Below are 23,542 nucleotides of genomic sequence, written 5' to 3' on the forward strand. Positions count from 1 at the left end.
TAACACAAAAATGCCAAGGAATCTACCAGCCAGATTTAAACCAATGTTAGTATTTGGTATGGTTTAAACACAGAGGGTCGACACTAAAAACCAATACCTTAACTTCAACAAAACCAATCAGAAAATATAAAATAAAAAGCCAAATCTTTCTTCATACTTCACGTGCAAAACTTCCTGAAGGTAAGGACCGTCAATGTTTGGCACAAAGCTCGTCCTTTCACAGTTCTATAACATGGAGGCTCCTAAGCCTCCTGGGACGCATGTGACGCAATAATATAAAGCCTAGCCCGCCTTTCCACGTGGCAGCATCGCCCCGCCCCGCGACCGAACCCAGCCAATGAGAATGCTTGGCACCTCCGCCTCCCCCCCACCCCGCCTGGCGCCAACAGCTGCACGAGGTGTGTTTTTCCCTGGTCTCAGGCTGTTTGTGCTCAAATGGGGCCAATGCGGCTGCGCGCCGCGTCCTGATTGGCTGGGCGGTGCGGGGCTGCGTGCGCAAGCGCCGAGCTCGGTTACTTAAGGGCGGGAGCCCGGCGAGGGCGCCTGCGGCTTGTGCAGGCCCAGGTGTGGTCGAAAGCTGAGCTGGCTCGCCATGCCGAACCGCAGGGCCAGCCGTAATGCCTACTACTTCTTCGTACAGGAGAAGATTCCAGAACTGCGCAGGCGAGGTCTGCCTGTGGCCCGAGTGCCAGACGCCATCCCCTACTGCTCGGCCGACTGGGCGGTGAGAGGAGGGGTGAGGGTGCCCGGCGGGCTGGGCAGTTGGGCGAGGTGGGAAGGTCTCCTGGACGCGGCCTGTAGTCCTCGGGCTTCAGGCCCTGGACCCCACCGGGCGCTCCCAGGGGTGCAAACCGACTGTGGAACCACCTGCTCAAGTGCCCTGGCGTGTCTCCGTGGCACTGGGCGCTGGCTGCTCACTGCCTGCTTTCTTTGTCGCCCCTTTTTCGGTCCCCCGAAGCTCCTGAGGGAGGAGGAGAAGGAGAAATACGCAGAGATGGCTCGCGAGTGGAAGGCCGCCCAAGGGAAGGACGCTGGCCCTTTGGAGAAGCAGGTAGAGTGGGCGAGTGGCCGCCTGCCCGGCGTGGCCAGCCCGAGGAGAGAGGACGAGTAACGGCAGAGGACACACGACTGGGTGGTTGGGTTCCCCCACCCCCTAGTATCAGAATGCCTGTTAAAAACTGCATGCGTGGGGCACACGTTGCTGGAGTTTGTTGTGGCAAGGCCTGGGGAATGGCTGTTACGAAGCCAAGGTCAGCAACAGTGGTGTACGCTGTGTACGGACCATCCTGCGGCCCTGGACATGACCCCTTGACGACCCCCCCACGGGTTGCTTGGAGGCAGTTGGGACCAAGGCAGGGGGTGCTCAGGTGATGGAGATGTTGGTCAGTGTTTGTAAAATGCGGAAGGAAGTGCCTGTGGGTGAATTCTGTGTGGTGGAACCTTGAAGAGCCAGGTAAATCAGAACATCCAGGCTCCAGTGCGTGCTCCCCCTAGGTGTTTTTCTTTAGCACCATCCAGGTGGTTTGGCTTCTCAGAACTCTTGTTTGAGGTTCATGGGTTGTTTTAGTGGTTGGTTGGTTGGTTTTCTGTGGGTTTGTACTGGAGGAGAAGCCCCAGTCAGTTGAATCTGTGCAGGAATTTCTCGTTGTAAGACATTTACCCCTCAGAACTGTGCTGTGTGTCTACCTCAGGTCAGACTTGGCTGCTCTGGTTTTTCTGCAAGTGAACATCACAGTGTGTTAGAGCACGGTGGGCCGGGTTTACCTGTGCCCACTGGCCGGGCAGCAGGGAGATGGGTCGAGCGGAAGAGCTGACTCAGTGGCGGGCGAGTGGTTGTGCTGAGAGCGGCCCCGAATGCGCCCCACCTGCTGCAGAATAGCACACGTGTGTCCTGTTGGAGGCAGGGGATTCCTGGGCCTCAACTGGCCTTGGAAGTGTGCACTGCAGTCATCCTTGGGCTGTTGCCTGGCAGGAGTTTAATATGGAGTCATCTCTTCCCCCTTAGAAACCGAATGTTTCTGTGCCACTGAGGCGGCCGGGCATGCTCGTCCCGAGGCAGACTGTCTCACCCCCTGATATGTCAAGTTTGTCTCTGAAAAGTGATCAAGGTATGGTGACCCTGGAACATTTTGCTTAGACTCAGTGTTATATTGCTCAAGAGAAATGTTTTTTTGTTCGTTTTGATTCACCATTTCAGAGTAATTGAGTGCAGTTTTTAAGTACTGCAGCACTGAAATTGTAAAGTACCAGGTAATTTGCCTCTGCTGAAATTAAATAATGATTTTTTTGACAAAAAAAGAAATCTGAACTTTTGGTTTCTAGCCGTTTATGTTATTAAACATAGAGTTCTTTTTTTTTTTTAAAGATATTTGAGAGATTTATTTTAATTGGAAATGCAGATTTACTAAAAGAACAGAAAATCTGCCATCCACTGGTTCACTCCCAAAATGGCCACAGTGGCCAGAGCTGAGTACATCTGAAGCCAGGCCAGGAGCTTCTTCCAGCTCTCCATGGGGATGCAGGGCCCAAGGCTTTGGGCTGTCCTCCATTGCTTTCCTAGGCCACAGGCAGGAGCTGGATGGAATGTGGAGCAACTGGGACGTGAATCGGTGCCCATATGGGATGCTGGTACTTGGAAATGGGTTGTTAGCCAGTTGAGTCAACACACCAGCCCCAAACATAAATATTTCTTAGACTTGTTGCATCCCTTTGTACCTAGTTATGAAAATGAATAGAATGAATGTGTTTTGAAATCTGTTTCACAGCAATGTGAATACATGAGTTTCAAATGGCTAACAGTAGATTTTAAATGTTCATGCCACAAAAATACTATGTGATTAATATGTTAATTAGCTGGGTTTAATAATCTCATACATGTATCAGAATTGCTTGGCTTCTCATAAATATATGCAATTATTCTTCAGCTAAGATTTAGAACATTTTCTTAACGTATGCATTATGAAGGTAATGGCTACTGCGGGCACTTGCTGTTCGTCTGAGCTGCCTTTATTGTGTTCTGACTTTAATCCTAATCAAATCATGCCAGTCTTAAACATAACCAGTACTGGTGTGACTGCTTTACACCTTCTCAGATTTTTTTAAAATTTATAGATAGTCCTATTTGTAAGAAGTCTAAAGAAGGAGTACGTTACATTGGCCATAGCTAATTTTACAGTTCCGCTACACAGGTTTTGCTTGACTTGTTTCCCAAATCCTGTATTTGTTGAGTAGAAGTCACAGCATCTCTTCTTACTTGCTAGGATTGATGGCTTACCTAGGGCTCAGCTCTGTGGAGGCGGCTGCAAGTTCTGGTGATTTCTGCTGCCATGTACAAAGAGTAATTGCTAACTTAATACTTGAAGTAATTACAAGAATGGTGTATTTATCTGGTGCAGTTGGTTTACCTTTCTCTTTTCTGGCTCATTCTAGAATATAGCAACACACACACACACACACACACACACACACGGCTCTGGTACCTTTCCTGCCCTAAACTAATGAGGCATTTTGGAAAGAATAAATTGGAGACACTCACTTTTTCGTTTTTGTCTGTTTTCTTCTTAGCTCTCCTTGGAAGCATTTTTTATTTTTTAAACATTTTTAGCCATGGTGAGCTCCCTCCTCATTGTGAACAGCGCTTCCTCCCTTGTGAAATTGGCTGTGTTAAATATTCTCTCCAAGAAGGAATTATGGCAGATTTCCACAGTTTTATAAGTCCGGGTAAGTAGCCAGTTATGATAGATGCTAAATCTTAGAAAGTATTTAAAAAAAAAAAAAAAACTAACACATGACTGAATTCCTAAAATGTAACAATACTTTGTAATATTTTGTTGAAAAATTTCTAGAAATTAGACGTTGGCACTAAGGGGTTTTGGCTTATATTTTTAAGCTCAAAATTAAGCATCAGAACTTGGTGGACAGAATACCTTACAAATGCATGCTTTCTGTCTGCTCAGTTGCAGCCACATATATTAGGATTTTTCTAGACTTTAAGCTTTGCTGTTCTCTACCCCATCTGTCTCCTCGGTGGTCACTACTTTCTTTTTAAACTGCTATTGCTTTGTCACTTTGAGGAAGTACAGAACCTCTCTGAGCCTCTTAGCTCGTTTATGAAGCAGGAACACTGCCCATTGGAAGGCTCTTCTAGGAAATAATGGAGAAAAATGGGGGGAAGCCTTTTAACAGACCCTCAGCTCACTACTCCACCCCATTAAAAGCAAGATAGTTCGAAAGTCTCGGGGTGTGACTTCCATCCCAGAAGGGTAGGTAGTGGCTAAGAAACCAGCATGTGCCTAAGGGTAACCAGGAGAAATTCAACAGGACCTGGAAGAAATCATGGGAATAGGAATGGATTTTGAAATTATTTTACTCCAAAATAACTTACCTTTAACTCTGTTTTCCACAGAGTTTTATTACGGTACCCTTGTGTATGCGGGGTGAATTTGGAGAAAGGATTCCTTTGGTTTTGTTAATTACTTTAAAATTAGGGTATCCCAGTACTTTTTTTCTCATTTTCAGGTGACAGAAATACTAATCATTCTACTCAGATTTGTGAGTGTAGCTGCTTAGGACCAAGTAGCTACAGTTTTCCCTGTGGATGGTAGAACACAGGAAGCGTTTGGAGGCTGTCGCCTACACATGTAAATGCATCTTGTTATAGTAAAGGCCTCACAGCCCCGTGTGTCCATTTGTAAACTGTAGCAGACTCCTTTGGCACAGTATGCTTCACCTAGAAATTTTTTTTTCTCTGCTTGAACTTACAAAAGTAGCTTGGACTAGTTGTTTTGTCCTTACAACTTTGGTTTCAAAAAATGTTAGTTTACTCTTTTGTACTGTTACGTACTAGAATTATCCGCCCGTGTTGTGAATTCGCTGCATCCTATGGGCTGTTAACTGGAGCATCGCTATAGAACATCCTAGCTTTTGCTTCCATTAAGAAACTGTTTCCTATTACAGGTGAAATTCCACGAGGATTCCGATTTCATTGTCAGGCTGCAAGTAAGTATCAAGGAACTGGGTAGGATATGAGAATTTAATATATGCGTAGCTGTCCGACTTACTCTCCTGTAAGTACATTGTAAAATCTAAGCTGGGGAAGGATAATCTTAAGTCATTGTTGGAGACTTCATAGAAGTTAAAAACAGTGTCTGCAGCTTTAAAAACTAAAATTTTTATAGACTTGTATGTTATATTTTTGATAATATTTACATAAAGGGATGCAGGCCCATGTCAACCACCAATTAGGGTGGGGTCTTGGTCAAGGAATGGGAGATAATGGATGAGCCAGGTGCCTCCAGTCTCCTTAAAGTATTCTTAGAATTGTAAACACCTAGCTTATTGAAATGTTTGAAATTAGAAGTGAGTTTGTCTGCAGTGGTCAGCTATGATTTTAAGAATGTTCTTTAAAAAGTAGGTGATTTTGGACACATTTTTGTATTTTGATTTTTTCTCCCATGCTTAATGAAAAATATGTACAGTTCTGTTTCTTCTTGTCTGGAATTGGTGCCATGGCTATGGAATAAAGACTTGGAAGGGAGAATTTCTTTATCAGTCCTCTTCTACAACTACAATAAAGAAAAATCCTGCAGTTGCTTTGAAGTTTGACTGTGGGTGATCTTCCCAAATACTCCATTTGTTAAGCTTATTAAACTAGATAGTAGTAAAAACCCACAAATAGAAAGTTAGCTGTTGAATTGTCACCTTTTCCCTTAAGCTGTTCCTGGTGATTCTGTTGAACACAGTGCATTTCCTTCTATGTGCCAGATGCTCGTTTGTGAGAGTCACTCACAGCATACTGTTTCTTTGCTATTTTGCTTTTCATAAGTTCATCTAAAGACTATTTTTAAAGCCTTTTAAAGGATTATTTTCTCACATTTCAAAATAACAGATACAGTGTGTGTGAGAGAGCAAGCAAGCTGGAGTTTAAGCCTTACTGAGACTCTAGGTGTATTTTCTTACTGTAGTTTTAATGTGTTATTAAATCTAATTGAAACTAATAGTGTTTAAGAGAAATCTCACATGTTTAGGGCTAAGCCAACCTAAATGTTTTAAATTGTCAATAACCTTGGAAAATGTGCCAATTAGATAAATGCCCATTAGAGTGACATTGATGTTGATGTAGTAACTAAAAATGGCCATGTGGATCTAAGTAAGCTGATTGGAGGAGATGCTTGCTTCACTCTAGCACATCAGAGCGGGTCTGTATGTGAATGTGACTGATGTCAGAGGCAGCTAAGGAAATGTACTCAGATCTGAGGCTCCTGGACTGTCTGATTTTTTTTGGTGAAGTGTATGTAGGTGAGATCAGGTGACTGGCCCATGGGCCTTACAGTTTTGCACCGTACTAAGATGATCAGGGGGTTGATAGGGTGTGCCCAGTTGTGTGCCTCTGAAGAGATGCTCTAGGGTTTATTGCTGTCAGGATGGAGGGCTTGGCTCTCCTTCCAACTTCAGCCAGAGGTGCTCTGCTTCTGTCCATTCAACTGCTTAATGGTTTTCTGTGGAGAAATTCTGCTTTAAAAGGGGCAGAGCTTTGCAAACTAATTTTAGCTTCCTATTACTAAAGATGCATGGATTCTTTTTTTTTTACATTTTATTATTGCTATCATTTTATGATACAGTTCCGTATTCCCTTATACCCTCCCCAGTTCACCCCCCCAACTAGTTCCTCTATATCATTACTAACATACAGTTTTTCATACTCAGTCATATGTCCATCATTGCGGACAATGGCAGAGAGTCCATCCTATTGTCAAGATATAGTAAACAGTTTCATTGTAAGTCCATCTTTGGGAGCAGAAATGCATACCACACTACATCCTCACATCTGGATGTTAGTCTCCATTTCACAGCTACTGTACATCCCCTTAAATGAAAAGTCACGATATAAAATCAACAATAGAAAGAAAAATAGAAATTTGCAATGCCCTGAGGTTAAATAACATGTTACTAGATATGACAGCCTCCATTACATAGCTACTATACATCCCCTTAAATGAGCCACAAAACAAAATCAACATCCGGGAGAAAAAAGAAATTAACAACACTAAGAAGTTAAATAACATACTATTAAATGACTAATGTGTAGCTGAAGAAATGAAAATCAAGAACCTTTTTGAAGAAAATGATACCACTGCATGATCTACGAGTCATTGAATGATTTAATCAAAAGAAAGTGTTTTGAAGAGATGAAACCAACAGAAAACAACAAAACCCATGTGATATAGTTTCTGCTGATCTTTGTTGAAGTGCATCTCCTCCAGACAATGAACAGATGAGTTTTGTTTTTTAATCCAGTGTACTACTCTATGGTGTTTGATTAAGCTTAAGCCATTTACATTCAGAGTTTAATATGTATGGGTGGTACTTTGGTCCTGTCATTTTAGGAATGGGTTGTTCATTGGTTTAGTCTTCTGTTGTCATTTTACTGGGATGTTCTTCCCGTTTGCCTTGGGCTTTAGTAGGTGCTATTCCTCTTCTCTGCCAAGAGAATATCTTGAAGTATCATTTGTAGGGCAAGTTGGAAAGAGGCAAATTCTTCTAGCTTTTCTTTACTGTGGAAGAATTTTGTTTCATTTTCAAAGACAAAGCTTTGCTGGATATGTTATCGTAGTCCGACAATTTTTTTCTTTTAGACTCTGGTATATGTCACTCCATTCTCTTCTTGCCTGTAGAGTTTCCTGTGAGAGATCTCCTGTGAGCTTAATTGGCACTCCTTTATATGTCAATTGACTTTTTTCACGTGCACATTTCAGGATCTTTTCCTTATGTTCAATTGAAGAGAGCTTTATGATCATATGTCGTGGTGAAGATCGCTTTTGATCAAGCCTGTTGGGAGTTCTGTGCCCCTCCTGGATCTTGTTTCCCAGTTCTTTCTCCAGATTAGGGAAATTTTCCTTAATTATTTCATTAAATACATTTGCAAACTCAGCTTCTCTTTCTGTACCTTCTGGGACTCCCATAACTCTTAGATTTGACCTCTTAATAGTGTCTTTCAATTCTTGAATACTTTTGTGGCCTGATCCAGCTCTGCTTCCAGCTTTTTGTTTGCTTCCCCCTGATGACAGGAAATACCTTCCAATTCTGAGATTCTTTCTTCTGCTCTCTTCATTCTATTTTGGAGACTCTCCACTGTACTCTTAATTTGCTCCACTGTGTTCTTGATTTCTGATATACCAGCCTTGACTTGCTTTATTGCTTCCTTAAGTTCTTTGAACTCTTGCATGAGCTTCTCATTTTGGATCAGAGTCTTTAAAATGAGTCTTATGGATTCTATGTCCCCCTTTTTCTCGATGCCTTCATCAGTTAGCTCTGAGGTTGGCATAGGGTTTTGCTCCTTTGCAGGGGAGTTTTCAGCAATATTCATCATGCCGTTGTCTCTTCTTTTGCTCTTGATCATTGTACTTCTGGTTAGCAGAGTCTTCTTGGGGTAGGTTTCTAAGCTGTGTCACCCACAGGTCTACAATGCGATTTTACTTATTGCGGTTGGTACACAACTTTTTGCTTGCAGCCACTTGTGCCACAACCTCCAGTGAGTTCCAGGTCTGGGTTCTTATGTCAGATTTCCACCATGGTCTCCACAGCCCAGCTCTTGGTTCACCACTCTCCACCTCCTGTGATACCGTGCTGAGGCTGCACCGTTGTCTCTGCAACCTTTCTCCCACTTCCGGTTGGAGCAGGTCCCAGGATTAGAGAGACACCAGGTGTCCTATATAACTAGGTTGTTGGTGGTGCTGATCTTGTCAGAACCTGTTGGACGTTAGGTCTGGGTGCCACACGGACCTCTTTTGACTGGTACGATGCCACAGTCAGCATTATTTTCCTGCGGGACAGCGCAGTCTCGGACCTCAGCAAGTTCTTGCTAGCTCAGCACATGTGCAGTTCACTGTTGTCCCCTGCAGTCCCAAAGCTATTGCCGCAGTGTGCAAAATGGCGCCTGACGTACCACTACTAGAGTTCTTGATTTGCTGGTCGTCAGATCTTAGGGCTATCCAGACCTGCCCCGGGTGGAACCCATAGAATGCCACGTCCTTGCAGTTCACTGAGTCAGAAATAAGTTCACTCCAAGCTCAGTGTAGGCTCAGTCCTTTCCCTTGCCTTTGCCTCCTTACTCAAAATGGCACCCAATTTGGCTCTAGGGGGCTGACTGGGCTATGAAATCCACTCTATTCTCACACTGCACATCTGGAATCTGCTGCTCTGTCTCTGCTCCTGGTCAAATCAAACGGACCAGCAGGACAGACAGTTCTTTGTCTGGGTTCACCTCCCAAGCTCCCAGTGAAAGTCCCTTCCCACCTGGTTGCTGGTGGAGTTCCAGCTGTTGGTGGAGTTCAGATCACCGTGCTGGAGTATCAGTCACTGCAACACCACTCCGTTGTGTCTGGTGCTTTCCTGTGTCTGTCAGTCTCCAGGTACCCCTCTGCTGTTGTTCTGTCCTCTGCTATTTCCTGAAATATGTCCTCTCTGCTTCATCCTGATTAAATGTTTTTCCGTCCGTTTAAACATGTCATTACCCTATTCCGCCATCTTGATTCTCTGATGCATGGATTCTTAAACACACAGGAATGGTACATACTAAACTAGGATATAAAGAGTATGAATGAATGAACAGCAGCCCCACCATTCAACTGAAATGGCAGTACTGTTGAAGGTCCTTGCTGTTGCCTGGATTTTCTCTTCATTTATTCAAGAGAACTACTGCTTTGAATTTTGTGTTTCCTAACTTTTCTGAGTAGTTATATTAAAAATAACCACATAATTATTTAAATGATGTGTTTAGCTTTGCTTGTTTCAGTTTGAGATGATTATCACATTGGATATTTCTGTATGTGTATTTTTTTAACTTGATGGTTTTTACTCATTTTTCTGTTGGGTTGACTTTGTTATTTTTGACAGTGTCATATATATCTTACCTGCTTATTGATTTTTAGAAATTATATATAGATGCCTACTTTCAGTTTGTACCTTATGGTTTTCACTCTCTGGTTTCTTAATGAACAGATAAATTAATTTATCAACGGTATGAATTTTTTGTTTTAAGTTTTACCTAAAAATTCTATAGCTTTTAGACTCTATTTTCTTCTAAAAATCAGGAAGTCTGAGTTTTGTATTCAAAGTTCCTTATTCCCCCAGAATTTAGTTTTGTATGTTCTGAGGCAACAATGCAGCTTGATTTCCTACACATGGATAATCCATTGCTTTAGCATCATTGGTTCCCTCATCAATTTGTTGTCCCGACAGCTAGTATCACCTGTATCAATATCACTTTACTATTAATGTATTAATCTCTTTGTTCTATTTATTGTGTTTTATTGATCTACTTCATGTTTTTGTTATTTTTACCTTCAGTGTAGTGCTGTCAATATATTCTTTAACAGTTTTATACAGTTTAGTTAGGCAATTCCTATGATCTTGTTCTTTTGAAACTTCAGACTTTTTTTTATCATTTTTTTAATTAAAGATTTGTTCTTTAAAACTTTGAATGAGTTACAAAGAGAGAGAAAAGGAGCAAAGAGAGCTTGCATCTGCTGGTTTACTCCCCAAATGATCACAATGGCCAGAGCTGAGCTGATCCAAAACTGGGAGCCAGAAGCTTCTCCAGGTCTCCCATGTGGGTGCAGGGTCAAAGGCCTTGAACCATCATCCACTGCTTTCCCAGGCCATTAGCAGGGAACTGGATTGGAATTGGAGCAGCCAGGACTACAACCAGTGCCTGCATGGAATGCCACTGGTGAGTGAGGAGGCTTAGCATGCTACCCCACCATGCTGTTCCATACCCTTTGTTCTTACAGACGCAATGTAGGATGTTTGTGATTTACAAAAAGTTTTGTTGGGATTTTGATGGGATACAGACATGTTAGCTACCTACTCTTCCAGTTTCTTAAAGTTATGGGGCCAGCGTTGTAGCACAGTATGTGGGTAACGTTTGGAGTGCTGGCGTCGGTATGGATGCCAGTTTGAGTCCTGGCTGCTCACTTTCAATCTAGGTCTCTGCCAATGTGCTTAGGAAGGCAGCAGAGGCTGGCCCAGGTCCTTGGGCCCTTGTAATCATGTGGGAGACCAGGAAGAAGCTACTGGCTGTGGCCTGGCCCTCTGCTGGATATTATAACCATTTGGGGAGTGAACCAACAGATGGAAGGTCTCTCTGTATTCAGCCTTTAAAATAAATGAGTAAAATTGTATTTCTAATTGTTAGCTTCTGTATTTTGATTTTATTCCACCTTTTGCTAATTTTTTAGTCTATTCCTTGTAATTTCTGCTAGATACGTTCTACTAGATTCATTGTAATGTATATATGTTTTAGATTTTTCAAGTTTGTCTTGAGCTACTTATCAGAGACTACAGCCTCTTAGTGAAGTCTTTCTTTACATTTTAGCTCATTTGTGTCTTTTGTTTAGATAATGGCTTGTTAATGCTAAATCGACCTAAATACTAAAATTGTGTCAGACTTACTTCATTCACTATGCCCTCCAGTTGTGTCTATGCTACGGTCCATTGTGATGCGCATTTTGGTTACTGTGAACGTGCTGCTGCAGGCATCTCTGATACAGTAGGTTGTTCATGTTTTTGAGTATGCACCCACTTAGTGGGATTGCTGGATCATATGGAAGATCTAGTTCTACTTTAAGGAAGCTCCCGTACTGGTTTCCATAATGGTTGCACTAATTTACATTCCCACCAGCAGTGTGCAAGAGTTCCTCTTGCTCCACTTCCTTTGCCAGCATTGTCGTTAGGCGCTGTGATAGAGAAGGAAAGGCACAGTTAGAGAGAAGAGAATCTTCCATGTGCTGGTTCATTCCCCAGGTGGCCTCAGTGGGCCAGTCTGGGTCAGGCTGAAGCCAGGAGCCCACAGCTGCTTCTACATCTCCCCCAGGGACTCGGGGCCCAAGCACTTGGGCCTTTTTCTGCGGCTTCCTTGGGCGCATTTGCAACGGAGCTCAGGGGAAAATGGTGCAGGCAGGATTTGAAACGGTGCCAGCATTACAGGCAGAAGCTTAGGTCACTATACCACAATGTGGACTGTACTCGTGGCTTTGATTTGCATTGCCTGATGGCTAGTGATACTGTGATTAAGGTGTTTTCCCCATTTCTTGTGGGTTTGTGGGTTTTTTTAATTGTGAGAAGTAGAAATCTTAACTTCATTCTTCTGCGAATATACTTCCAGTTTTGTCAGCACCATTGATAGAAGAGATCACGTTTTCTCGATTGTGTGGTCTGGACACCTTGGCCAAAGATGGATTAATTTCTGGGATGTTTTGTTCTGTTGTTCTATGTGCCAGTTTTTATGCCAGTACTAGTGTTCTCTTCTGATATACTAGAGCTTCTGTAGTATGCTTGGAAATTGAGTATTTGGTACCTCCAACATTTTTTGCTGAGCTTTGGTTGGCTATTCTGGGTATTTTTGTGATTCAATGTGAATTCTAGGATTTTTTTTTCTAAGGCCTCTGAAGAATATCATTAATATTTTGAGAGGGATTATATTGAATCTGTAAATTGCTTGAGGTAAATAGACATTTCCATGTTACTCATTTTTTTCAAAGCTGTGAGTGGTGTGTGTGTATATTCGTATCTTGATTTCTTTGTACAGGTTTTATAATTTTCATTGCAGGGATCTTTCAGTTACTCAGTTAAATCTAAGATTTTTTGTGGCTTATTGCGAATGGGATTTCCTTCTTGATTTATCTTTTAGTAAATTTATGTTACTATATTAAAAAGCTATTTTTTACATGTTTATTATGTAGCCTGCAACTTTACAGAGTTGGTGTATCAATTCTCACAGCTTCTTGGTGAATTGTTTAGGTTTTTCCATGTGAAACGTTATGTCATCTGCAAACCTATATGTTCTGATTTCCTTTTTTCCAATTTTGATGTTCTTTGTATCTCCTCCATAATGCTCTTGCTAATACTTCCGTACTATTTTGTGTAAGAGTGGCAAAAGTGGACTTCTTGTCTTGTTCCAATTCTGAGGGGAAGTGCTTTCAGCTTTTCCTCATTCGGTATGTATTGGGTTGTTAGCTTGTCATGTATAGCCATATAGCCTTTATATTTTTTGAAGTCTGTTGCTTCTATACCTAATATGTGGAAAGTTTTTTTGTATCATGAGGTGATATTAAATCTTGCCAAATGCTTTCTCACATATTGAGAATATCATAGTTTTTGTTCTTCATTTTGTTGATGTTCTTTATGACATTTTTTTGTAAAGATTTATTTTTTATTACAAAGTCAGATGTACAGAGAGGAGGAGAGACAGAGAGGAAGATCTTCTGTCCAATGATTCACTCCCCAAGTGAGACGCAACAGCCAGTGCTGTGCCAATCCGATGCCGGGAACCAGGAACCTCCTCCAGGTCTCCCACGTGGGTGCAGGGTCCCAAAGCTTTGGGCCGTCCTCGACTGCTTTCCCAGGCCACAAGCAGGAAGCTGGATGGGAAGTGGGGCTGCTGGGATTAGAACTGGCACCCATATGGGATCCCGGCGTGTTCAAGGCGAGGACTTGAGCCGCTAGGCCACGCTGCTCTGGGCTCTGTGACATTTCTTGATTTGCTAATGTTGAACCACCTAAGATAAATCCAATGTGGTTTTGGATTTGGTTTGCTAATATTTTGTTGGTTTTGTGTCTGAGTTCGTCAAGCATGTAGGTCTGTAATTTTCACGTTGTGTCCTTTTAAGTGTTGGTATCATTGATGCTGACCTCAAAGTTTGGCTGAGTTTCATCGCATTCAATTTTATTTAATAGTTTAAAATGTGCTGAAGCATTTCCTTTTTTTTATTTTTTTTTATTTATTTTTTCTTTTTTTATATATTTTTATTAATATTTAGCATTATGTGACAGTTTCATAGGCTCTGGGAATCCCCCCACCCTTCCCCCTCCCCTCCCCCCTGGTGGATTCCTCCACCTTGGTGCAGTATTACAGTTCAAATTCAATCAAGATTCTTTCCTTGCAAACATACACCAAGCATGGAGTCCAGCTACTTATTGTCCAGATGGGTTGAACAGTTTCTTGGGGAGACCATTTCTGGTCCGAAGTCAGAGCTGGTATAATATCATCACAGTCAATTAAGAGTCCCAGTATAACATCAACAGCAATTTGCAATATTATGGAATTGACATGGTTTTGAGTAACCAGTATGTTAAAACAAACAAACAAACAAACAAACAAACCAAAAAACAAGTCCTAACCACAACCTATGATTAGCTCATTGACATCTCAATTTTAGTTTATATACAGGACCGGACCGGCTGCTATATACCTTGAAAAGGCTATAGGGTACCATTCTGCTGTCTCGTGTCTATTTCATTTTAGTATTTAGCCATTTGTTGTGTTGAAGTGTAATTTTGTTGATCTTGGCAAATTTTGGGATAATCTAGACTGGCTTGTAACTCTAACAAGATATTTGTCAACAGAAGCCCTGAGCGGTCCGCAGACACAGAAGAACAATAAACATCCTTCGGGACCAGGGAGGAGAGCTTTCTCTGGTCCGAGCCTGGCTCCACCTCTGGACCCCCGCCCTCCCTCGCAGTGACCATCGGGATCGCTTCGAAAACCCCTCGCAGCAAACAAACAATCATACAAACTAAAAAAAAAAAAAACCCTAAAATAAATAGACAAACAACAGAAAGTAGAGCTTGAAATCTGACAGGAAAGAGCTGGCGTGGATTGGCTCATGCCTTGCTGGGTGGGACACAAAGATTAGTCACTCCTCACCATGGTGTTGGAGATTTTCCTGCACACCCCCCTCCCCCCCCCAAAAAAAAGAAGCATTTCCTTTTAAAATCTTTCACAGAATTCTGTGGTCTTCCTTGATGGAAGACTTAAAAAGATTTGTTTATTTGAAAACCAGAGTTATAAAGAATGATATTCCATCCAGTTGCTTACTCCCTAGAAGACCGAAATGGCCAGGGTTGGGTCAGGCCTAAGCTGGGTGCTAGAAGCTTCATTCAGGTCTCCTCCGTGGGTAGCAGGGGCCAAGTGGTTGGTCTGTTTTTCACTGCCATTCGCAGGCAGTCGTCAGGGAGCTGGGTGAGAAGTAGAGCAGCCAGGACATGAGCCGGCACCTTATAGGCTGTTGGCATCACTGGTAACAGCTGTGCTTGCTACACTACAACACTGATCCCAAGGAAGACTCCATTGCTGCTTCAGTCACATTGTTTGGTATGGGTCTGTTTCAGTTTTCTATGTCTTCTGTATTTAATTTTAGCAGGTTTTATGTGTCCAGAAATTTATCAGTTTTCCTCAAGACTTTCCAGTTTTATCGCTTCTCGGCCTTTTGGCTAAGATCAAGTGAAGACTTTCCAGTTTATTAGCATGTAGTTTTTCATAGTAATTTCTTATGATACTTTGTGTTTCAGTGGTATCAGTTGTAGTGTCTCCTTTTCCATCTATTTTTATTTTTTTCCTTAATCTGGCTAAAGCTATATTTTGTTTATCTTCTCAAGAAACAGCTTTTTTTGTAGTTTTAATTTTATTTCTGTTCTGGTCCTTATTCCTTCCTTCCTGCTGACTTGAGGCTTTTATTTATTTTGGAAAGTCAGGTATACAGAGAGGAGAGACAGAGTGAAGCCCTCTGTCTGCTGATTCACTCCCCAGGCAGCCACAATGTCTGGGGCTGAACCAGTCTGAAGCCAGGAGCCTCTTCCAGGTCTCCTGCCGGGTCTCCAACGCAGGCGCAGGATCCCAAGGCCTTGTGCTGTCCTTGACTGCTTTTCCCACACCACAAAAACAGTACTGGATTGGAAGTGGGGTCACTGGGGTTAGAACCAGTGCCCATATGGGATCCCGGTGCATGCAAGGTGAGGACCTTAGCCACTAGGCTACCACACCAGGCCCTGATTTGAGGCCTTTATTCCTTCTATTGCTATATGCCACAGGGTTTTTTGGTTGGTTTCTTGCTTGCTTGTTTCTTTTTAAGATGTGTGTACTTATCTGAAAGAGTGAGAAGGAGAGACATAAATCTTTTACCCATTGGTTCAGTCTCCAAATGACTGCAACACTCTAGGCTAGGCCATGCTGCAGCCAGGAACTTCTCCCTGGTCTCCCATATGGTACAAGGACCCAAGGACTTGAGCTGTTTTCTGCTGCCTTCCCCTATGCATTAGTGCGGAGCTGCATCCGTAAGTGGAGCTGCAGGTACTCAAAGCAGCACCCATTTGGGATTCCTCTGCTGCAGGCTGTGGCCTAACACGCTGCATCACAACACTGGCCCCAACACAGGTTTGGTGTGTTATATTTTCATTTCTGTTTATTTCAAGAATTTTTTATTTTCTTTTTGATTCTTCAATGACCTGTTGGTCTTTTGGTATCATGCTGTTTAATTCCATGTGCTTGTGAATGTTCTGTTCTTACTGTTGTATTTTATTCGTTTGGGGTCTGAGAAGACACATGGCATGATTTCAGACTGTAATTTTATTGCGACTTTGTGTCCTAATATAGGATCTCTCCTAGAAAATGTCCACTGTGCTAACGTTTTAATTGTCTGGATGATCTGTGCAGTGATGAGTAGTCTGAGTAGTCTGTTCAAGTCACTTTTATGTGGAAGTCTTTCTTTCTCTTTCTGTCTGATGATATTTGCGGAATAATCTGAATGGTCTTGTATTGGGTACGTATATATGAATGATATGCCCTCTAGACTAATGAGCACAATTGGAATACAATGTTCCCCTCTGTCTCTTTTTATAGTTTTTTAAATTAAAGTCTGTTTTGTCTGGTACGAGGTTAGCTATCTTCCTTGTTGGTTTTGTCTTCATTTACCTGATAGAACTTTATCCAGTTCTTTAATTTCAGTCTCAATTTATTTGTGAAGTGAGTTATCTTGGAAGCAGCATATAATCGAATTTCTCTATCTAGACAACCTAAATCTTTTCACTGGGGAATTTAATCCAGTTACACTCACGGTTAGCACTGACTGATAAGAACTAACACCTGTCATCTTATTGACTGGTTTCTGATTGTACCTGCTCTATTGAATTTGCTATTTTCATGATGTTTAATGTGTGATTTCCTTCAAAATTTATACATAACCTAGGTTATACATCTAGTATATGTAAGGACCTATTTGTATCTTCCCCTTAATACAGAATTACATCCATAGGGGATCATTCCTTTTCTTCTTTGCTTCTCCCCGACACCCCACTCCTCTTACCCGTGTGTTATTACGATGGAATTGTCATTCACCATGACATGACAAATGCGGGAAAAGGGGGAAAATAACGTAACGTAACGTAACGTAAAGGTATAATTTAAAATAATGGAATCCTCTTAGTTGAGAATAAAGATGTTGTAGACATCTATTATTTCCCAGCATATTAATCTCCTTTGTAGAGTTTATAGGTGTGTTTATTTTCTGTGTATTATCAGAGAAAATACAAGATGCTTGTCTTTGGGGACTGGCTGTTTCAGTAAGCATAATGGTTTCCAGCTGGGCCCATTTTGTTGCAAAAATGATCAGGTTATATTTAAAACACTGTATTTATTTCTCCTCACTTCTAAAGGATAACTTCGCTGGATGTAATATTCTTGGTTGGAATGGTTTTTTTTAAGACGTGCGGTGTATCATTCTATTTTCTTTGTCCTGTAGGGCTTCTGCTGTGAAATCTTGATACTCCTTCTGTCTCTAGAATTTTCTCTTTATACCTAACTTTTGATAGTTTGACTGTAATGAGCCTTAGAGAAATCTTTGGTTAAGTCTTTCTGGGTGCTCTGAGCTTCCCCTGCCTGGCTGACCCTGTCTCTTAAGACCTGAATTTTCACCAGTTACTTCATTTGGCCGGTTCTCAGTGCCTTTTTTCTCTCTCCTTCAGGAATCTCTAAAATAGGAATGTGTGGTCATTTAATGATATCCCATATTTCACCAAGACTCTCTTCATTATTTTTATCTGAGGGGGTTATTTCAAAAATCTTATGCTCCACATCTGAAATTATTTTTCCCACTTGGTCTGGTAAAGCTTTGCCATATTTTTATTTCATTGATTAAAGATTTCATCTCCACAATTTGTTTCTTTTTAATAATCTGTCTCCATAGCAAATTTTTAATTCATGTCACTTATTTTCTCATTTCTTTAAACTATCTGTATTCTCTTGTGTCACAGTGAGTCTGCTCACTGTATTGAATTCTGCTCTGGCATTTCATACATTTGCTTCAGATCAGGATCTAATTCTGGAGAACTGCCATGTCCATTTGGGGGTGTGCTGCTTCCTGACTCTGTTTCCTCTTGTCCCTGTGTTAAGAGCTACACATCTGGCATCATAATTTGCTTTTCTTCATGAAGTGGGTCTTGTAGGAAAAGTTCATGTTAAATAAAATCAGGGTATCACTTAGCTTGTTGCTTTGGCTTGGATTTGGGATGATCCTAGAAGTGAAGTCTTTTGCTATAGTCAGTATCAGCTGTGTCTATAAATGACATGGCGGTCTGATACGCAGTTTGCATAGAAATGTGATTTTGGGGTGATTGTGTTTCCTAGGTTATGTATCTTCAGTTCCAGAGAGTTCAGTGTTAGTTACTCTGGGGTCTGTGATAGGCAAAGCTTTGTGCTATTCAAGGAACGCAGAGGTGGCTGTACCCTTGTCCTAATAGCAAGGCAGAATGATGCTGGGACTTGTACCAATATCTGCAGCTCTAGGATTGTGTAACCTGAATGGATTTTTATTCAAATCCTGCCAGGAGGTGCAACTGATACTGGGGCTTATAAAACCACTAGGTGTAGTTCCATGGCTAGGGCATGTGAGCTGGATGCTGCTGCATCCCTACAGGGTGACTGCAAAGAATATAGGAGATTTTGCGCTGATGGGGATGGGTCCAGAGGGGTGAAATGCTAGCAGGTTCTTCCCTAGGTCCCAGTGGATGTGAGGAAATTCATGCCAGTGTTACAGGGTAAAGTGGGGGCATTATCCACGTCTCCTAGGATGGGCCCCAGGTTTGGGGAATCATTGTAGCCACTCTGAAGCAGAGCAGCACAGTACACTACACAAGCAAGTACAAGTTACTCTAAACATTGTGATGTCAACAAGAACAGCACTGGTTCTCAAGGCACTGGTTCTGCAAGATGAACTACTCCCAGTTCTCACAAGGCATTCAAGGTTGCTGCTGGGACTTCTGGGGTTCATAACACCATGGACTTGCAAATACAAAAAGAACTTCTTCATGATGGATCTAGCTTTGTAATGAGTGGCTACTGGGCTAGCTCCAAGAAACTGAATGGGCAATCTCCGGAAACTGAGTGGGGAATCTCCTGGGCCATGAAGAGTGAGTCGGGTATCAGGTCTTAGGCCTAAAACCCCGCAGTGGCAGGCTGCAAGAAAACTTCTCTGTCCTGCAGCTTGCCCTCATGTGGCTTCTAGCAGAATGCTTCTGGTAGCTGTGTCGGTGCTCCGCAGGGTTGGAAGAAAGGAAGAAGGTAATGTGGCTTCCTTTCTCAAAGGCAGGCAATGACTCAGACCCCCATCAGGTCACCAGGCTGGAGTCAGTCAGTGGGTGACTGGAGTTCTGTCTCAGTGGCCGGACATTGGCGGCTTCTTCCCACCTTGACCTGGGAAGATTTTGACTCCAGCTGCAGCAACGTTGTATGTCCTCTTTCCTCACTGTCCTATGGCGTCTCTGGACTGTTTCGCCATCTCTCCATTGAAAATTTGTTTCAGTCCCCTTAGAAATGTGATCCCCCTCGCCTTTTCCCGCATGTCATATTGCAGCTGAAGTCAATATGTTTCCCACTGTTTAGCCATCTTGGATCTCCTCTCGGTAATCATTTTTGAGTGCTAAACAGCATACATAAAAGCTTGCTATTCCTGTAAGATTCATGATTGCATCTGGTGGAAGATTGTAGCAAGTGAGCATCTTTCCTTAGTCCAGTTTTAAGCATTGAGGTAATTTTAAATTTTAATATAAGGATCAGTTATTATTTTTCTAGTTGATGCCTGTCGGAAAACAGGGAAGGTGGACAGGTTACTACCAAAGGATCATCCGTAAAACTCGCAGTTGACATCAGAGCATAAATGCAGAAACCAGAAAATAGTGAAATATGTTTTTAATTATAAATATTGATTACATAAGTAATAAGAGAAGAATATTTTAAATTTTTCCTACCTTTAGGTCTGTTGAAAGACTTTCCAGTTTCTTAGCTTCTTAGTCCTGGAACATTTGTAATGTCCTCTGGTGAGAATAAAACCCACATGTCTGATTCTGTTCTGTTTCTCCTTTCCAAAGCTTTAGGCCAGTACTTCCTCAACTATTTTCATCTCTGAAGCACAGGTGTTAGATATGTTCATCTTTTCCCCAGTCTGTTATGATGAGTTGAATTATTTCTGCTTTTTAAAAAATCTTTTCCAATATTCTGAAATTTGTGATTTGATCTTTTAAATCATAAGCATACTTACTTGAAACATTATAGGCAGTTCATTATCTGGAGTGCCCTTAAGTATCTTTCAGCATGTTTTATCTTCATTCTTTTTTGTGTATCTGATATTCATATGTAATATTTGGGAAAAACATTATTTCAAAGTAATTTGAGATTTACAATGATAGATTCTTCCTCCAGATAGTTTTATATTTGCTTCTTAGACACCTGGGGAGCCTAGAAGTCCTGGTCTCCAGCTGTGAAATGCACACGACTCGGCCTTCCCAATCCCCTCTTGGAGTTGGCAGATGACCCTTTAGTCATTCTTATTGTTCTGAATGTCTGTGTCTTTTAACAATTACTGTGTGTGTGTGTGTGTGTTCGTAATATACTCAAGCTCTCTTATTTTTTGTTAGAGGATTGATCTGAAAATTACCTGGCCCATTGTTTTGTTTTGACTTTTCCTGGAACTGAGAAACTACTTTTATTTATTTATTTATTTATTTATTTATTTATTTTTGCATTCTCATACTGAAAATTGTATTTGGTTTCATGCTGGACCAACTAAATTTCCACATACAAAAGGATTAAGTGGGGTCATTACATTATCTGTTATACAAACAATAATTGAAAAATGAATGAATGACCTACACTCGAGCACTAAGAGTATAAAGCTTTTAACAGTGAACAGGGGAAACTTCATGATAATGGATTTCTTGCATATGTTACCAAAAGTAAAATCAAGACAAAATAGAAAAATTGAACTATATCAAAATTGAACTGTGCATCAAAGGACACTGTTGAGAAAGTGAGCAGATTATCCAAAGATCAGGAGAAAATCAATTTACATTTGATAAGGAATTAATATGCAGAATATATAAGAATTCTCCTAATCAACCATAGAAACCAACTAAAAAGTCAAGGGACCTGAGCAGACATTTCTCCAAACACGGTCTACAAATGGCCAACAAGCACAGGAAAGGGTGCTCAGCCCCCTGATAACGAGGGAAATGCAGATCAAGACCCCAACGAGAAACAACATCATACCCGTTAGGTTGGCTGTAATTAAAAACTAAGAAAACAACAACTGTTGCCAAGAATGTAGAGAAAGTGAGACACTTGCGCATTATTAATGGGGACATGAAATGGTACAGAGCCTCTGTGGAAGCTAATATGGCAGTTTCTCAATAGGAAAAGAATTAAACAATTACCTTTTGTTCCTGCAATTCCTACGTACAGGTACATACCCAGAATAAATCAAAGCAGGGACTCAAATTGAGATTTGTACGCACATATTCATAACATTATTTGCAATAGCTAAGGTACCGAAAGATGAATGTAAAGAGAATAAAATTTTACAGCCTTGGAAAGCTGAGAACTTCTGGCAATATGCTGCCACGCAGATCAACCTTGTAGTCAATAAGCCAGTTACAAAGGGAAATATATCATTTCAATTGTATGAGGTATTTAGAGTTATCAAATTCAGATTCCCCAAATTAGTGGCAATGACCAGGCTCACCGCGATGGAAGCCAGGAGCCCGGAGGTTCATCCAGGACTCCCACGTAGGTGACAGAGGCACATTATCTGTGAGCTGAATTGGAAATGAAGCAGCCGGGACTCAAAATGGTGCTCCAGTGTGGGATACCAACATTGCTCTTGGTGTCGTAGCTCACTGCACTACAGTGCTGGCCCAAGATGATATATTGAGAAACTACTTTTAAAAAGCAGTCATTATTACTATTAAGTTCTCTAACCTTATTGATAGAACATTCATCGAAGGCTGTGTAGAAATAGTGAAAGCACTGCAGGCTTGCTCACTGAACCTGGGTTTGAGTTGTAATATCACTGTTCACCAGCTCTTAACTACTGCTCATCTCTGTTGTCATGCTCAGTTGCCTTTTTATTATGTCTATATTGTCTATTTCATAGAGTGATTGCAAGATTACGAGTTAAAATACACAAAATACCAATGTAATCAACTTGGCACAAATGTTTAAATGAGTTAACCAATGCTTTCTTTTTGTACTCCTGCTTGCATAACTTTCCCCATCATATTTGTCTTGCTAAAGTTTGAACTTTTTTCTGTTTTCTTCAGGTGATTCTAGTCATAAGATTCCTATTTCAAACTTTGAATTTGGGTGTGACCAAGCAACTGTTTTAAAAAGTCTCTATAGGTTCATTCATCCAAACTCAGGGAACTGGCCACCCATTTACTGCAAGGTAATTTCTAGTTAAGTCCTTTTGAAATACCCATTTAGATAAAAGATACATGAAAGATATTGGAAGAAAGATTTTTTGTCTCTGTATTAGCTATGTGTATTAAAATATGTTCATTCTGGGCCTGACGTGGTAGCCTAGTGGCTAAAGTCCTCACCTTGCATTCATTAGGATCCCATATGAGCAGCATTTCTAATCCCAGTGGCTCCACTTCCCATCCAGCTCCCTGCTTGTGGCCTTGGAAGACAGTGGAGGACAGCCCAAAGCCTTGGGACCCTGCACCCACGTGGGAGCTGGAAGAAGCTCCTGGCTTTGGATCGGCTCAGCTCTGGCTTTTGTGGCCACTTGGGGAGTGAACTAGAGGACAGAAGATCTTCCTCTGACTCTCCTCTTTATATATGTGACTTTTTAATAAAAATAATCTTTAAAAACAAGACAAAAAATGTTCATTCTGAGTTGTTTCATTATAATTAGGTATAATGCCTTTTATAATCCTCTGATTCCAAAGAGATTTTGGAGACTGCAATAGCGGGCTGTATTTTTCCTTCAGTAGATTCCATGATTTTTAAAAATATTTTATTTGAAAGGCAGACTTACAGAGTAAGGAGGAGTCACAAAGGCTCTGTCTGCTGGTTCAGTCCACAAATGCATCTATAGTCGGAGCTGGGCCAGTGCAAAGTCTGGAATCTGGAGTTTCTTCCAGATCTCCCACGTGGTTACAGAGGCCCAAGGACTTGAGCCATCTTTGCTGTTTTGCAAGGCATGTTAACAGGGAGCTGGGTCATAAATGGAGCAGCTGGGTGTCGAACCAGTGCTCATAGGGATGCTGACACCACAGGCAGAGGCTTAACCCTAGTGTGCCATAGCACCAGCCCTGATCCCATGATATTTTAATTTCCCTTTCTGAGATATCCACAGTGCTTTTTTTTTTTACCCTGATAGGTGGATGATTAAATCTATGCATCTATCCTTCCAAGCCAGTTTAGCTTTTATGCAGA

At 41.6% G+C, this 23,542-nt stretch overlaps 1 protein-coding gene across 1 annotated transcript in view; it reads left to right on the forward strand.

Annotated features, from left to right (window-relative positions):
• The first annotated feature begins 390 nt into the window (after positions 1-390).
• The window catches only part of MAEL (maelstrom spermatogenic transposon silencer), a 36,017-nt gene continuing 12,865 nt past the window's right edge, over positions 391-23,542 (forward strand). The window contains exons 1-6 of the mRNA XM_004589150.3: positions 391-724; positions 959-1,051; positions 2,006-2,108; positions 3,565-3,720; positions 4,957-4,998; positions 22,423-22,547. Coding sequence (XP_004589207.2) covers positions 593-724; positions 959-1,051; positions 2,006-2,108; positions 3,565-3,720; positions 4,957-4,998; positions 22,423-22,547 — 651 coding nt within the window. The 5' untranslated portion in view covers positions 391-592. The remainder of the gene's footprint in view (positions 725-958; positions 1,052-2,005; positions 2,109-3,564; positions 3,721-4,956; positions 4,999-22,422; positions 22,548-23,542) is intronic.

This window comes from Ochotona princeps, chromosome 2 (genome assembly GCF_030435755.1).
Source record: "Ochotona princeps isolate mOchPri1 chromosome 2, mOchPri1.hap1, whole genome shotgun sequence".
Taxonomy (NCBI): domain Eukaryota; kingdom Metazoa; phylum Chordata; class Mammalia; order Lagomorpha; family Ochotonidae; genus Ochotona; species Ochotona princeps.